Raw genomic sequence first — 16,741 nt, forward strand, 5'->3', positions numbered from 1 at the left:
TTTCCCTGGTAGTGTAGCTCTTATGCCACAGTCCTGAAGGCTGTTTTTAACTCTGTCTAGAGCCATGAACTCATATGTGGAAATAACTTTCATTAAAGCACTGAAGGCACTGCCAAGATGCCCAGGAAGGCTAGATTTTGTTTTATGAGTCTGAAAAAAATGTAGTTTCATAGTTTCTAGGGTCAGAAGGGACCTGAACAGATCATCAAGTCTGACCCCCTGCCCTGGCAGGAATGAGTGCTGGGATCCTAATGCCCCGTGTACATTCAATTCTAATGACTACAGGACTAATGAAATGTCTTTTGATTATTTTCGTCTAGTTTGTTGCGTTTCTATACATGACATAGCAAATTGATTCACCTTCCAGCAAAGTTATATTTGGCTTTGCTTCAATGTCACACTGAATAATATAGCCCAAGGCCCCTAGCATGTTAATAAAGTTTCTAGGTTCTTTTTAACTTGAGCAAAATGTGTTTTGTTATATGTGATGGTTGCCCACACTATCTGCACCCCCTTTTTTCAAAATCCTAGATCTACCCATGCCTGAGGCTGTACATGCTGTACGTTCAGGCTGAATGTGGCCTGTTGTCTCTTGTTTGGAACAGCACATGAAGTGAAGTGGCTCTGACCTGTTTTTTCCTTTCATAAGCAATGTCAACTGCTCTAGGACGGTGGCTCATGGCTATTTCCAATAAGGCGATTCCATTTAAAGTTTTTATTAACTTGCCCAACATTACAAATTGTGAATATGACCAAAAATTGTGCTGGACCTATTTGGGACTTCCTTCCAGCTGAAAATCCAGGGGTGAAGATCTATTTGTTCCTTTTTTAATAATAAACCATTAGTTCCCAGTGTTGAAAATGTTACTCCAACGGTCCGTTCAGTCTTGGGCAGATGAGGAAAAACTGTAAATTGTACAGTGATTAGTGATTATAAAGAGTAAATATGACTGTGCTTTCCACTTTGAGGCTATATATTTTATTTCTTGTATCAAGCACTGCTGTTGTAACGAGGAAGCGGTAGCTGGAAAAGGATTCTCCAAGAGTTGCTGTCTTGCAGTGCTAAGATGGCTGTGAAAATCCTTGGAGGTGGAGTCCAGTAGGTTGCTGTGCTGGCTCTGAAGAGTCCTGTTATATTTAATTGAGAAAGCTGCCATTGATGTTCTTTTTTGTCACTGTGTTGCTGCTTTCCCTGATTCACTTCAAGGCTGCAACAGCTGGTTTGCCCATTATTCACCAGCAGCCCAAAAGGGATGGCATGAGCATATCTTTATATACAATGTAAAAAAAGTCCCGTGGCATGAAAATTTCCTGATAATTATTTTGGACATTATGCTTAGTGAGCATTTTTTTTTTTTTGTTCCCCTCCCCTCTTCCCCTGAATACATTTCAAGAGCTTGGTCTGTGAAAGAAGGGATGTGCGTCATTCCAGCTTTACATTTCTACGTGGGGTTTTAAAATCAACCTTTATATATTTTTATGATACCATTTCAATTATAATGCTAGAATTTGCTGATTTCACATATTAAGCAACTTTCTCCTCGGCTTCCATGAATCACAGTTTGCAAACTTTAGGTTAGGCAGAAATAGATATAAGCCCAGAACGAGCTGGGGATTTTTAAATTGTCTGTCCATTTGCTGTTCTTCTATGCTCTTTAACTTTATGAGGAGAGAAAACACAGGGTTTTTTTCTGTTCCTGCAATGACACTCTGAGCTTGAGCATAAGGCCGCAGGCTTCCAGGTTTGTGTTCCTACCTAGGAGGAACTTGCGTTCTGATTATAATGGGAATAACTTTCACCGTTTTTATTTTGTGTCAGATTTTCAAAGGACCTTTATTAATACTTCTATCTACTTCTATAGTCTCCTATGTAAGCCAGTACATTTATCCATACATGCAATGAGTACTTAAGAGGGAAAGTGGATTTCTCAGGCAATGCCTTTAAGAACAGCCACCATTTTTGCCTCCTCTGTTTCTCTTTACTTCCTGTTTACTCCGTTGGACACGGTGTAGAGGACACGTGGGATAACTTCACCCAAGTGACACAATACCTGACTGGCAGTTGTCTTTCCTGCCTCTTTCTGTCCAGGTCGAAGGGAAAGACTAAGGGGGGTGACACCTGTGTCCTTGCTCTTCATTTCCCAACTTGTATGAAGAGCTGGTCAAGAATTGGTTTGGAGATTTTTGTGACAATGTTGGACCCTTTTTTCCAGTGGAAATTTAATCATGAAATGTTGCCGGTTTCTGTTCTCAGTCCTAATTGTGCATGGACTGTCTCTGTAAGAATATCTGCTGGTTCTGTCTCATATCCACAAAATTAGCATTTCTATTTCAGTAGCCGCTAGCATTGGTGAATGTGCCCCAGCCTCCCTGATAGTGGAAGAGTGAATGTGGATTGGATGAGGCATTTTTATCTTCTGCCTTACGCAGACTTTGGAGAGGCAGGAGTAAATATACCCGATTCCATAACTCACCTAAACTATTACCTTGATTGTAACACTGGAGAATCTCACTCAAGGATCAAAGTCTTGTGTTGAGTGCTATACAAAGACAGGACCAGAAGATGGTCCCCATGACAAAAAGCATATAATAGACACATAAGACAAGAGAAGACAGCAGATGGATAAAGACAGATGGGGGAATGCAAAGAAACAGTGAGGCCAGCACTGGTCAGCATGGTAATCAGATCTCTCAGCATCCCTTCTAACAAGCTGTTGTCAAATATTTCATAAGCATCACAGCTAAATAGCATTTTAAGGAGGAATTGAAGGATGATAAGGATAGGGCTTTTTTTCAGATGTTTACAGGGAGCTCCTTCCAAACCTGAGGGGCAACCTGGAAGGAAGGATGAAGGTGGTTTTTTGAACAAGTAACAAGTGGAAGATTAGGGCTGGCCTCAAAGGTCATTCAGCCTTTCCATTCTGAAGGAGACATCCAAGCTTCACTGTTACTACTGATTTCTGGAATATGAGTACGGTATGACAAGTGTGGAGTCATTCTAGAAGATCAAAGTTCTTCCAAGCTCGTTACCTTTTTAAAAGATGCCATAAGTATGAGAAGTACTGTATAAGAAACCCAGTGAAAGCAAACTGTATCCCTTGGAACCTGCTGTATTTTCAAAGTCCTATTTATAATACAGGGTTGTAGAAATACAAGAAACAGAGATGGGCCTGAAGCAAAGAGGTGCTCTGGACCCAAACAATCTCAACAGTGCTTACCATTGGGAGGCAATGCTGAGTATTGTCTTTAACAAGATCTGTACCTTGAAAAGGGGGAAGAAGAAGATGTCTTGGGTCTGAGACCTCACTCATACTTCTGGGGTACAAGGGCCATGATGAATATTTTGGTGGTTTTTCACTTGCTACATGGCATTAATAGAAACCATTAAAAGGAAAGAGGAGGGAGAGAGAGAGAGAGACCTCAAGATATCCCAGGTTATGACCTAAATATAAAATTAAATATAAACAGAAATATACAAAACTAAATCAAATATAAAGTTGAACAAATGTTGTCTTGTGCTGAAGATAAGTCTCTGAGACAGGAGCAGCCAACCTATGGCATGTATGCCATAAGTAACATGGGCAGCTTTTGTGTGTGGTGCACAGCAAACGGGGGAGGAAACGGGGAGCGTGGGTTCACGTTAGGCCAGGGAGAGGAAAGCAGATCAGGCAGGGACCAAGGGGTGAAAAGCAGAGCAACAGATCAGGTAGGGAAGGGGCAGTGGAGTGGTACTTGGGGAAGGTATGGGGCTAATTTGAGGCAGGCCTAAGAAAAAGTCCCTCCCCCACACTGCTCTATGGGAATTAGCATTGCCCAAAGCTGCCTTTATATCAAATTCTTATGGCTTCAGAGAGATTACCAATAATCTTTGTTCGGGAGTGGTATTTTCTAAAATAACATTAGTTCTTCATTTTAACACGCCACTGGGATTCATAAATGGAGATCTGGTCCATTTAGGAATGATAAAACTAGCCCTTGAGATGGTTAAAAGTATGTTAGTCAGTTAGATAGGACACCTGGCCCTTTGTGTCCTGGCTTTTATTGTTGCAGACAAAAACCTTTCCTACATCCTCTTACTATTCAGTTTATAGGGCAGGATTGGAGGAGGAAAAGCACTTAAATGCTGTAATGGAGCCTTCATAAAAACAGCTTGCAAAAGTAGGTGTAAGGAACTAGTAGCGACAACTATTTAGAAGCCTGCTTATTATACATGGCATAATAGAAGGGCATTTTGTGATCTATTTCACAAAGGAACTGGGAATCGGTGCAGTGGAGTGAGGCATGTGGACCAGAGTGGGGATAGCAAAGGGGCCTTATCCCTTACAGAGGGAATGGGAAATGGAGTAGGAGAGAGAGAGGGAAAACACGGGTGAAAATAACCACAGATAGGATTGAGGAGGTTGTGTGAGTTTGAATGGCTCAAAAGAAAGGAGAAGACCAGCACAGACATTAGAGATGAGAAAGACCCATTAGTGGGATCAGTGTTCATTTCATTATCATTGCATTGAGAATCAGGACATTCTTTATGTCTTAAAGGCCTTTCTTGCTATCTGAAAAAAACAACACCTGTCTCTGTTACATGGCTTAAGAATGTATCTAAATATTTCTCATGTTAGTAGAGGCTTTGGATGCCAGCATGGAATATGTGATCTACAGGAAACAAATCTAAGCAGGCTTCATTTCATAGTTTCATAGATCCAGTGGCCATTTTCTGGAGAGGTCATTACACTCCAGTATGCATTACGGATGATGCATTCATTCACCTCCTCCTGGAATTTGACCACCTTTTTTTTTTTTTACAGAAGAGTGGTGTGTGCCAACCCTCCCTACTTAGTTTGCATTAACTGTGATAGGAACTTATTCACTCCCACAGTTTCCTTAGGACCCAGGCACATGGTTTGGTCATAGATTACATCAGCCTTTCAGCTGGTGTAAACAAGGAGAGGACCTATGATGAAAACCCTGCCAAAGGCCACATCAGAGGTTGCCCTGTCGGAGTGAGGAATAAGAATCCAGGTCTTCCACTTTGGCCATGCAATCTAAGTTGCTGCACTCACTCCCTCACCTTACATTCCTTGATGCTATGTCAAGAACAATATCAATAGGAAGTCAGTGAAGGAGGAAAATCTCCTTTCACTAGGAGCAAAAGAGCTGGGATATCACATGTGTTGGATGGACTTGTGACACCAATGAACAAATGATAGAAACAAGTTGATTATAGAAAAGAAACTTCCTCTGTGCACCTTTCTAGCTTATGCAGCTGGTAGAGGCATCCCCATAGGCTGATCTGGGCAAACCTAATTTAGGTTGCTACATTCACATCTCCAAAAGAGTGAACTTTCTGTATCCATTTGTAGTGGGTCCAGTGATGAGGTGGCCAAGTCACCCCTTCACCTCCTTGCTTACTCCCTTCTTACCTTTCAGGGTCCCACCCTCTTGTCTCTCCTGCCACGTCTTGGTGCTATATTTGGGCAAGGAGGCTGCCCCTAGAAGGTGGGGGGAGAAGGGGGTTGCTTTGGGTCTTAGGCTCTTGTCTCTCCTCATCCCCCTGGTCTCACCCACATGGGGCCTCTCAGCTTCCTGGTCTCACCCATGCGGGCTCTGAGCCCCTAGGTCCCTAACCCCAGGCTAGGCTGCCTTTCCTGTTAGCACTATTGGTATATCAATATCTGCCCTCTGGGTCCTTGACCCCGGGCTGGGCTGCCTGTCACAGAATGCCCCCTTCTACTACTTGATCCTTCTCTGCAGGGATTGGGACTCAAGCTGTTCCTGGCACCCTTCTTGGTGCCCACCTACACCCACAACCCAATCCTCCAGTACTTAATCAAAATGAATAAAAATATGAGCATCTGCTGTCAAATAAAAGGCCCCTCCAATCCTGGGTAAACATGACACCATGGCAATGAGCTACAACACAAGTTCCCAAAATACTTATTTTCTGCTGTCTGGTGATGCAGGGGCTTTCTCATAGCTTCCCTGCAGTATGTAGTCTTGCTCCTTGTCCAGTCAAGCTCAGCTCCTCTCCTCCCTGGAGCTCTGCTTCTTGCAGCTTGCAGGGCAAGTTATCCATCCTGGGAAGAAGAGAAAGCTCTAGTGAACATTTTGATGCCCAAGAAAGTCAATTGCTTTTACAATGGTTTCAGATTGTAACAACAGGGACTGGAGGAAAGGGAATAGGAATAGGCAGTGTATCTATAAAGTAAAACAGGTTTACTGTAAGCAGCACGGCAGAAGGGAAGGCCTTAATAGTAACTTGAATATGAACAGGATAGGATGGATGTTATGAACATGACCACGACTGCTTCATACCAATGAGCAATTAATGCAATCCAGCCTGCAGAGAGTAACAAATCTAGCAGGAAAGGTGGTAGCAGCATGCAACTACCACAAGCTGTGTCACAGAGATGTCTGGAACTGCCCATGGTGTCAAGGAGGTGTCCTTTTACAGTGCTGTTCCAAGGAGCCCTGGCAATGAAATAGTCCACCGGCTTCCTGCAGGCAAGGTTTCTGAGAGTGTAGGCGTCCTCCCATCACTGCAGATTTGTGGATTCCATGCACCTGTTCCCAGTGAGGGGTATTGGTCTGCTTGCACTTCATCAATCTCAGTTATTATATGTCTCGGGAGACTTTTGCCTCCAAAGTTCCCCAGAGATGGATATCCTGCTCAGCCTTGTTTTCAAGAGAAAAAAGATTGGAATGATTTATTGGCAGCAATTAGAAAGCATGGCTAGATGGTGAAACTCCTTGCTGCAGAAGGCGGTTGGGTTCTTGGCATGAACATTTCTGTAGCTTGCAGGAATATCCAGGATATGTTTCAATGAAGGTTTTAAAAGACCTGTGAGGGAATATGAAACCTCATGTTTGGGGGTTTACAATGATTGCTGGCTAGCTGGGATTAGAGTGAGACTCCCTGGGGGAAGAGAGAGATTGTCTCATGAATATTCTATGGGGTTTCTCCCACAAGGATAGGCAATGTTTTTGGCTGGAGTGCCGAAAAAAATACAGTATCTACCTTGTAAGTTAGATGCCAGAAAAACAAAACCAGGGCAGGGGGTACATGGCAGCATACACTGCATATTAATATAGTTAATAATCATAAATTTTGCTTTTTTTTGGGTAAATACTAGGCTTTCCAAAAATTCTGAAACCTGGTGACAATAAATAAAACTTCACATGCTACCTTTGTTTTTTCTGTAGTCTTTTTAGTTAAACATGTGGTGATGAGAAATAAAAAGAAAAAGAGACAACAATAAAAAAAGAGAAAAAAGGACGAGAGAGAGAGAAAAGGAGAGGAGAGAGAGAAAAAAGAAAGAGAAAGAGGAAAAGACAGAAATAAAAAAGGAGAGAGGAAAAGAAGAAAGAAAAAGGAGGGAAAAAGAAGAAACAGGATAGAAAAGGGGAGAAAAAGAAGAAGTGAAAAAGGAGAGGAAAAAAAAGAGAAGAGAGACAGACAAGAGAAAAAAGAAAATGAGGGAAAGAAAGAAGAAAAGAGAAAAGGGGAAGAGAGAAAAAGAGGAGACAAAAAAAGAGGGGAGAGAGAAAAAGAAAGAGGAGAGAGAGAAAGAAAAGAGAAAAAAATGAACAAGAGAAAGAGGGTGGGTCCCTTGCTGTCCATGTCTCCCACTGCTACTGGCTGTGGCTCCAGCCCACTGATCCAGGGCACTGTCCAGTGGAGGAAGGCAGCGACATCCCAGCAGCAGCTGCCAGGGCTGAGGCATTCAAATCTCCCCGATGGTCCTGGAGCAAGGGAAGCCTGGGCCCAGGGCTGAGAGGGAGGGCCCAGCCGGGGCTTGGGCAGACAGACACCCCATCTACCCAGGTGGCAGTAGCACCAGGGTGCTGAGCGCCTGGGCTGGGCACTCGGGACAGGGTCTGGGCAATGCGGGGAGAAGAAGACAAGGAGGGAGGCACTGTGGCCAGCTTGGCCGGGCACTTGGGAAGGCAGCAGCCAGAGGAGAGAGGGGGCCAGGTGGGAAGCAGGCACTGCTTTGGGGCTCCACAGACTTGAGCCGTGGCAGGCGGACGGGGGCGCCCAATGGCATCTGAGGTAGAGCCCAGCCTGAGCTGGCCCATGCAGCTCCACGGGGCTGGATTACCACCGCCCTGCCCACAAAGTATTGCTGCCTGGTTGAGGCAGGATGCCAGGCTCAGGAGACATGCCGGGGAAAATGTCTTCTTATGCCACTAATTGGCATGCGTGCCCAGGGTTGCCTATCCTGGTTCTAGCATCTCCTGCCAGAACATCTGGTAGTAGCCCTTCTCTGAGAAAAGGCTACTGGACAAGATATGGCCCATAAGTCTAACCCAGTATGGGGATGCTTACTTTCCCCACAACAGTTGAGATTTTTTTTCAGGATTCATGTCTAATTTCTATTTACTTTGGACTGAACAAAAACAGTGACATGATTATTTTTTCCTCTCATTCTGCTTCCACTCCCCAAAAGGCTCTCTCCTTTTACCATTTTTTCTGAGTCTTCCTTGCAGTCTTCTCTTTGTGCTTTCATCCACACAGCCCCTTCATCTGGGACCCTCTCCCCTTGTTTGCCATTGCTGTTCCCTCACCTTATTCACATCTTCCCAACCCTTCTGAGGCGCCTTTCAGAAATTCCTGCAGATGGAGAATTTCAGTGGTCCGCCAGAATGGCACTAGCATCCCGAGCCCCCTCCCCACTGCCCACATCCTCTCTTATCCACTTTTTTGGGCCTGATCCTGCTATTTCCATTTGTCATTGGCTTCTACAAGAATGGGACCAGGTCCTTTTTTCTGCCTGTAACTCCGAGCCTGGCGTTTCCTCTAATACCAGCCTCTTCACTTCCCATGTTCCTTAATCTCCTGATCTCTTCAACAGTGCATGTTTTAGTGCTCGTGTGGCCACTATGGTTTGGGAATTACCAATATAGGAAAAAAGGTTTGGCAGTATCTTTTATTAGACCAACATTATAGCTGGGAGAGACAGACTTGTGGACACAAAATATCCTTCTCCAGAAAGCTTCCTGTGTTTTTTGTTCCTTTTAATAGTATATGTACTTTGTCTCTGACCCAGGGATGATTTGGACTCTTCTTTGCACTTGATTTCTCTCTTGCTAAGTTAGGTAGGCATCTTGCTAGCATAGACATTGGCCATCACCTGACTAGTACAATCAAGGGGTCCCCATGTCGGTAAGGTGCAGGTGACTTGTGGCATCTCAGATCCCCAGAGATGGGTTTTCTGCTTAGCCGTGTATTACACCAACGCGGTCAGTGTAAACCGGGGCTGCATTCATGTCTCCTCTTTGAGAGCAGATATCCTTGTAGACTGCAGACCCTCTCTAAATAATAATGCTATCTAATCTAGAAAGAGCTTCATTAAAAGTAGACTATATGTCTATAGCCAGCCATGGGAATCTAACTTGGTCCCATTTCTGGTTACTCAGCCCCATCTATTGGTCAGATACTCACAGTATTGCCAGATGCCTCTTAGGCAGTGCACTCGAACATTGCATTTTAGTATGCCCTCATCTAAACCACAGGGCGACGAGCATCTCTTCATCCTTCATTCTCACTACCCCCAAACTGCTCCCCGGCCACCTCGTGCCTTTACATGAATAAATAAAAGGTATAATATTGATCCGTGACCTGCAATATTGAAGTCACAGGCTTTGCGACCTGTGCTATTGACTACTGACACTGCCAGGATTCCTTGGCTAAGGTGCTGACGCATCCTTTTTTGTTCTTGTGCCTGATTTTTACTTCCATTTGATTTCTTACACATAAGTTTTCAAAATAAAAGACCTGGAGCTGCCCGCAAAATCATGCTGTGAAGCTTGTATGGCTCGGTCACTGGTCCTTTGCTGACATCCTTTGTTGCATGATTTGCCTAGACCCCAATCCAGGAAACTCTCAGTTTTAAACCATGAGTACTGTAATCACACCCTGCATCTTCAGTTGAAGCTGCAACATTTTAACTATCTAGCAACTTATTTAAGTCTATTAAAAAGAGATGCAAGTGTTTTACTTTAAAGACCTCTATTTGACAATTTGGACCAGCACTCTTTCCAGCGCAGGATTGCTTGCCATTGCTAAAGTGAGGGATATAGAGTCAGAAATTTTCCCAAAGGATACTGTTGGAATCTCTATTGCTCTAATCTATTAAAATAAACTATGCAAAAACTGGCTGATCCATGGCAGGCAACACTGTATTAGCAAGGGGGTGGACAAGATGAACTGAGTGAGCATTTCCATGTCCAACTTGTATAATGTACTGAGGCCACTTGATACACAGTCTGGGCTTTGATGTAGTCTACCCAGATCTCTCATGTTTGAAGACAAGTAGATGGAATTGAATTTAGGAGAAAGAAACCCCACACAATTTCCTACATTAATGATTTCAGAATAATCTGTCTGCAGAAGCAGATCATTTGTTCCTTTTCTTTGAAAGCAGCATTGAGCAGGATGGAATTAGGCTGGATGCTGTATGAATGTTTCATTGGACAAACTTAGCTTGGCGGGTTAGCATCGATTGCTGTAGACTCACTGATTGCTTGTAGCAGAGCCCAGGCCAGAGTTCATCTCACAGGGATGGTAATTAGCAGCAGAAGAGGCTGCCTGTGAAACACAGGTAATTCTGTTCTGCTTGAGAACGCAGGCTCCCCGAGACCTCAGTCCTGGCATCTTTCCTGTTGTGTAAATGAAATGGAAAAACAAAAAGGATGTGCTTTGTGCAGTTATGTTTCCCTGAACAGAGTCCCCATGTGCAGGCCAAGGTTGCGTGTTGGTGAGTTTGATAAACCATTGCTCTTTCTTCCTCTTCAGGGTCCTCCGGGGCCTCCTGGCAGTGCTGGTCCCCGTGGCATTCCTGGTGCTCCAGTAAGAAACCTTCTTTGGCTTTAGTTTTACTTTATAGGGGAAAGGGATAGTGGTTTGAAGGTAAGGGTGTGGTATGCCTATGCTCCCTTGGTATGGTGCCAGGGAGCATTGCATTGCCACATGAAGTCCCTGCTTTGTGCAAACCAGCTGCATTAGCTTGATGCTGGGTCCATGCTTCATTGGCATGGTCCCAGCCTGGCACAGATGTAGCTACACCACTTGCATTTCAGGAGGCAGTGCCCACAGCATGGTCCTAGAGCACTACAGGGGAAGGTTTCTTAGCACCATACTGAAATGGGATAGATGCAGTCTTGCTCCTTTTGAAGTTAATGAGAGTTGGTGGGCCCTCATCTAAGGATGTATTCTCATTTATGCTTTTTCACAGAGAGGCAATGTTTGGCCTCAGGTAGTGGTTCTTCAACACCCATCATTATCTTTACATTAAATACCACCTCTTGCAACTCCAGACTGGATTAACACCTCCACTGGTTTCCTAAGGTAGAAACATGCCACTGTGGGTAGGGGAATAGTGTTGTTCGGGTCGAGTGAAAATCAGTAAGCTGCAATGGGGGAAAGGGCGCGGACATCACTTGATTGCTGTGGGTCAGAACCAGTGATGCTTCTCTGCTATGGCTTCATTTTAGGGATTGCCTGGAGAACTTGGCGTTTCAGGAAAACCTGGGCTTCCAGGACCCCCTGTAAGTTGTAAGCAGCTTATTTCATCTCCTTTCTGTGGTCGGTGATTGTGTGTGCGCGTGTCCCGAATAGGAAGGCAAGAGCCTTTGTTCCTCTGCCATTGGGTTGTTAACATAAAAGCTTTTAATGAGCCCATTAAGAGCACTTCCTCCTTTAATTTAAACATTAGAGACTTAGGATTTTAGTGTGTGACATCCTGGCTTTAAATACCACTGTCGACCAGACCAGGACTCAGGATCCTTTTACACAGGTACAACTGGAATTCGGGTGCATGGATACTTTTGAATTGGCATATGAATTGAAGCAGCATCTCCAACTTTGAAGGGTAAACCCATTTCTGTTGGCTGCTTAATGCCAAGGCACAGCAATTAGGATGTAATTGGCTTTAATGGGCACCTCTCACAACCTCGTAACATTCGTTATCAGCTGTATAAGCAATTGACATTCAGAAAGAGGACAATGTTTCCCCTACTTCTGTAATACATTAGGGACATAATTTTCATCCGGCTCCTGCCAGCTGATGGTTTAATGCAGATAAGATAGATTGTATAGTTAATGAATTACTGGCACTTAAAGGAGGCAGACTTTTTTCTATCCTCGCAGGCAGAAGAGACTGGGAAGAGATAAGTAAAGATGCCATCTCTAAATTTACTTAAGAATCAAGTAATTTATAGTCTTTAACATGCGTGTGTGCTCTTCTTTTTCTGTGGCTACAGTGACATCCAGTGGCCACTGGCTGGGATTGCTTTATGGGATTGGTTTAGTAAACTTGTGTGTTGCACGACTCCCTCTGCAGGTCCGCTGTCCTTTCAATCAGGGTAAAAGATGACCTCAGAAGGTCATGTGTTCAGGTCTGCTAGCTAGACGGTGGACAAGATGTTGCTTGAAACCATCTGAAGAAGAAGGTTGCCTCCAACTAATCATTTTTCCCTTGTCTAGGGCTTGCCTGGCAAAGATGGATTAAATGGTCTACCTGGACTTCTGGGTCAAAAGGCAAGTGACAACAGCCTGTGTTCACATCACACTAGCTCCCTCCCTTATCAACTGTGCAGAGTGACAGATGGGCCCAAGTCAGGTACTCATTTGTCCTAGTTCACTCCACTGAGCCTTGAGGTGCAACATCATGGACAGACTTTTGAGGTATTTTATCCGGGGACATTCAGCCCCGCAGGTGGCTGGACGGAGCACAGTATATTGTTCAAGCACACGCATAACACATATGGTCTCCAGGGCCCAGAGAGGCTAGAAAGATGGTGCATTAATTCCTTTAATCTCCTACTGGGCCATGTGAAAGGCAAACACAGCTTTTAACCCTTCCCTAGCTGTTTTGCCCCATTGGAGGGATTGAGCACAACAGGAAAACTACAATGAATGCTACAAGTGATGATGGGTTTAGAAAGCAGCTTCCCTTCTTCTGACTTGCTATCGCAGGGAAATGGAAGTGAGTCTCCAGACTCCTGTCTGGACCCTCCTGTCCTCAGGTGGGTCACCACTGATGCTGCTTGAATAAAATGAAGGAAAGGGCCCTACTCCAGCTCTAACAGCCAGAGCCAGAGAAGCAGCAAGTGCATCCCCACAAGGGGTAGGTGGAAGCATTATGAATACCATAGCCAGGAGCAGACTCAGATAGGCAGTAGCCTCCAATCTGTATGATCACAAACATGCCCAATACCTAGTGCTGTGCTGGCATTCTGCGTGCGCTGCAGAAGGACGCTGAAATTATTGCTTCCCCTGCATGAATGCACTGGGGTTAATCTACCCCGGGGTCCTTAATCCATTCCCTGCTCCAAGATATCCCTGGAAGACAGCCATACTTTGATCTTAAGTGCGTCTCAGCAGCCTTTCACTTAGCACTTCTGTTACCCAGCTTCTGAGATGAGATTTAAGCTATTAGCCTCTTGGACCAATAAGCAGGGTCTCAGCCCTCCCCGATGTATTGCTTTTTTAGCAATCCATGGTCAAATCCACTTACACACTGTGCAGGCACAAGGAAAACTGTGTATAAGTTTGTAGTTCTGGTTCACGAACTATGGTACAACAAGGCTTGAGGTTACAAAAGGAAATTTGGCCTGGGGTTTCAGAATGGGGTCGAATCACTTCTGGGATTCAGTAAACTAATATTTTTAGAGTTGGGAAGACATGCCAGGATTGCACACATGAATGCACACACCTACATACACACTCGTACACATTTGCACAGGTCATTGTTACTAGAAATCTGACCCTTAGCACTCCCCTCATTAATTTCTGTCTGCAAATATGATGAGCTGCTGAAAGAAGTAGTCCTTTATTAACCTTCATTCATGTTCCCTACAGGGAGAACAAGGAGAAAAGGGACAGGAAGGCTCTTCTGGACAAGCTGGTCCCAAGGTAGGGAAGGAATCCCACTTCATGCAACTTGCTATCGATATGAATCAGGTCTGGCAAAGCCTGATGCTGATTTTACTTCCGCTGGCATTTGTTTGCTGCAGTCAATGGAGTGACATGCTTATGAACTGGGGCAAGGAGGAAGAGTAGGTGCCATGTGTGTCTGGGTACAATTTATATTGGCATAAGGTGTCATTTAAAAATGCAGCCGAGCCCAACCCCGAACGTGGGGGCTGACACGTGCTTCCAAAGCATTGTGGGGTTGATAGGTCATGTACATTGGATCACCGTGCTTTAGGCCCTGAAAGGGGACCAGTTTTCAGAGAGAGGCAGGAGAGATGCATCCACTGTACAGCAATGTAGGACGCAACATAGTGACTGAAAGGCATTGCCGAGAGAGCTGTAGGGTCCTTGCTATGTTAACGTGGTTCTTCTATCTTACCAGGGTGACACAGGGGCTCGTGGCCTGCCGGGTCTATCAGGCGAACAGGTGAGTGGCCCAATTTGCCTTAACAAGGCTATCTGCCAGAGTAGTATATAGGGACTATAAATGAGCATATAGCCTTTAGCCAGTAACAAGATAAGCAACACTCATGTGACTCTAACTGAAGGCCAATAGCGTACCGATTAATCAAGTTCTTGGTCAGCCAAAATATGGTGAAAGCTCTGTACAAACTGATCTGTAGCTAAGCACGCTGTACCTCCTGGATGGTGTGGTCTTGTTCCTGATGGATGAGAAAAAGGAGAGGCAGAGAGGCTTTGTGAGATGTGCCTCCTCCCCTGGATGCATGGTACCAATGCAGAGCAGCGCTGATGCTTCTGAGAGGCAGGGCCCTCTTTATAACTGCATGACACCAGGGAAGGGCAGTGGTGTTGCTTGATCTCTAAATATTGTAGTAGTGAAAAAAAGTATGTGTTAGGGAAAGAATCCCAGCTCAGAGGTTGCCTGAAGAGCTTAGCAGCAGCCAAGTTGTCCAGCTCTGCCCTATCCTTTGGATCTGGGCTCCTCTGAAACCACTTGCAAGCAGGATTGCTCGTGGCAGAGCCCCCCATGCAGTACAGGGCAGTGGGGGGCAGTGGGGATTGTCCCCTGCCTGGCAGCAGGCATGGGGGCTTTTTTTTAAAGAGCCAGGAGCTGGGGCTGGGCAGGGCAGCCATGTGGGGGGAGGGTACTTGGGGGGCCGGGCGGCCGGGCACTTAGGGGCCTGGCAGGAGTACTCCTACGGTCTCCCCGTCCCTTGCCTCCTACTTACCAGCATGGAGTCCAGGTCCAGCTCCCTGCTGCAGCCAGCGGGGACTGCCTGACTCGCCAAAGCTTTCTGAATCTTTTCTGAATCAATTTGGAGAGCTTTGAATCGATTCAGACCTTTTAATTGGTCTCCTGATTCGATTCGGATTCAGAGATTTGGCCACCGAATCAGGCCAAATCACCTCCAAATCAAATCAGCGCCTGAAGCTTCGCACAGCCCTACTGCCAACGGTGTTCCTAGGCAATCACGCTGGGTGGGCAAAGCCTGTCCCAATAACTTCTCTTTGGGATCAGTGTCAGCATCCCAACACGGATTGCTTTTAGATTTCTTTGTAGAAAATAGAACTCAAAACTTAATCAGCTCCTTTGCTGCAGCAGGGTAGGTAAATGCCCTTCACTAATTGTCTCCGGGTGTTGTCATGGATGGAGGAAATGACTTCTGACAAATGAAGAAAACTCAAACAAAACGTAGCCCCTCTAGTGCCCTCCATTCGGCGCTAGGCATGGTTTTCACACTTACACATCCCTCCTAATCCCCCTAACTAGGTGTGGGATCTCACAGTAGTCCAGGCTTTCTCTGGACGATATCTCCGAGGATGAGAATCCCTCCAGGTTCTCTGTCTTCGGGCTCCAGCATCTTCTCCCTATGTCCCTGTTATCCGGTTTGCTGGGGCTGGAGAGTTTTCTCTGCTACCTCTGTCCAGCTCAGCTGCCCAGGCCCTCTGACACTGTAGGCATGGTTTTATTCCATCTTCCTCTGCACACCCACCTATGCGCAGGGAGCATGTGCTCTTAAAATGGAGAGGCGGTGGCGCAGATCTGGTGTGTGTAGGTAAGTTATGCCCATCATTAGCCTTTACCGGGTTAGTCTCCCCTATGGGCTTCATCCCTCCCATGGTGCACTCAGCCCCCTTCCCGCGTCACATGGCAATGCTCATCTCAAATGTATTCATTGCTTTAGGGTTCAGAACAATTAATAAAAGTTGCAAATGCCTATTTGGTTCAAAAGCCTTTAAAAAACACTGTACCGAATGTATAGAGTTTGCAAGGCCTAGTCCCTGTGCCTCCTGGCTGCCTTAGTCTCTCCAGACACCCCTGCGCACACTAACCCTACTGCGTGAGTGATGCCTTTCCATTCCCTAGCCACCTAATCAGTAGTATATTGCAGACAACTGCCCTTTTCTATCTTCAAAGAGTCTTGCATTAATTGACATTCATAACTAATTCACACACTAAAGAAGATCTGCCAGGGCAGTCTCGCCTGGTCAGCAGTCAGGTGTGGACAACCAACAAATTAAATCACTGAAGTAGCCCAGAGTCTGACCAATCCCACAACACATGTCCTAGCCCCAAAAAGCATTCTTCTTCTTCTCCCCACATTAATCAGTAGCAATAAAAATAAATCACCTTCGGTGTACACCAGCTGGCTAACAGCTTTGATGTCTCAGCTGCCTTAGTCTCTCCAATTCTGTGCTTGTTCAATAATGTGTTTCACTAATCTGATGGATGGAGAGTTCCCCAGGCCAGTTCCTTTCCCTCTTCAATGACTAGCACAGTGTTTTCCCTACTCCAGTCCTTGGGGA

The 16,741-nt window shown here is 45.3% G+C and overlaps 2 protein-coding genes across 2 annotated transcripts in view; both read left to right on the plus strand.

The window, feature by feature from the left end:
- COL22A1 (collagen type XXII alpha 1 chain) overlaps nucleotides 1-13,038 on the plus strand; it is a 237,243-nt gene extending 224,205 nt beyond the window's left edge. Inside the window, exons 25-28 of the mRNA XM_059723465.1 lie at nucleotides 10,793-10,846; nucleotides 11,491-11,544; nucleotides 12,482-12,535; nucleotides 13,024-13,038. Coding sequence (XP_059579448.1) covers nucleotides 10,793-10,846; nucleotides 11,491-11,544; nucleotides 12,482-12,535; nucleotides 13,024-13,038 — 177 coding nt within the window. The remainder of the gene's footprint in view (nucleotides 1-10,792; nucleotides 10,847-11,490; nucleotides 11,545-12,481; nucleotides 12,536-13,023) is intronic.
- Nucleotides 13,039-13,859: 821 nt separating this feature from the next.
- The window catches only part of LOC132243251 (collagen alpha-1(XXII) chain-like), an 80,512-nt gene continuing 77,630 nt past the window's right edge, over nucleotides 13,860-16,741 (plus strand). The window contains exons 1-2 of the mRNA XM_059723713.1: nucleotides 13,860-13,912; nucleotides 14,355-14,399. The gene's annotated coding sequence lies outside the window, so the exon portion shown is untranslated. The remainder of the gene's footprint in view (nucleotides 13,913-14,354; nucleotides 14,400-16,741) is intronic.

This window comes from Alligator mississippiensis, chromosome 3 (genome assembly GCF_030867095.1).
Source record: "Alligator mississippiensis isolate rAllMis1 chromosome 3, rAllMis1, whole genome shotgun sequence".
NCBI lineage: Eukaryota > Metazoa > Chordata > Crocodylia > Alligatoridae > Alligator > Alligator mississippiensis.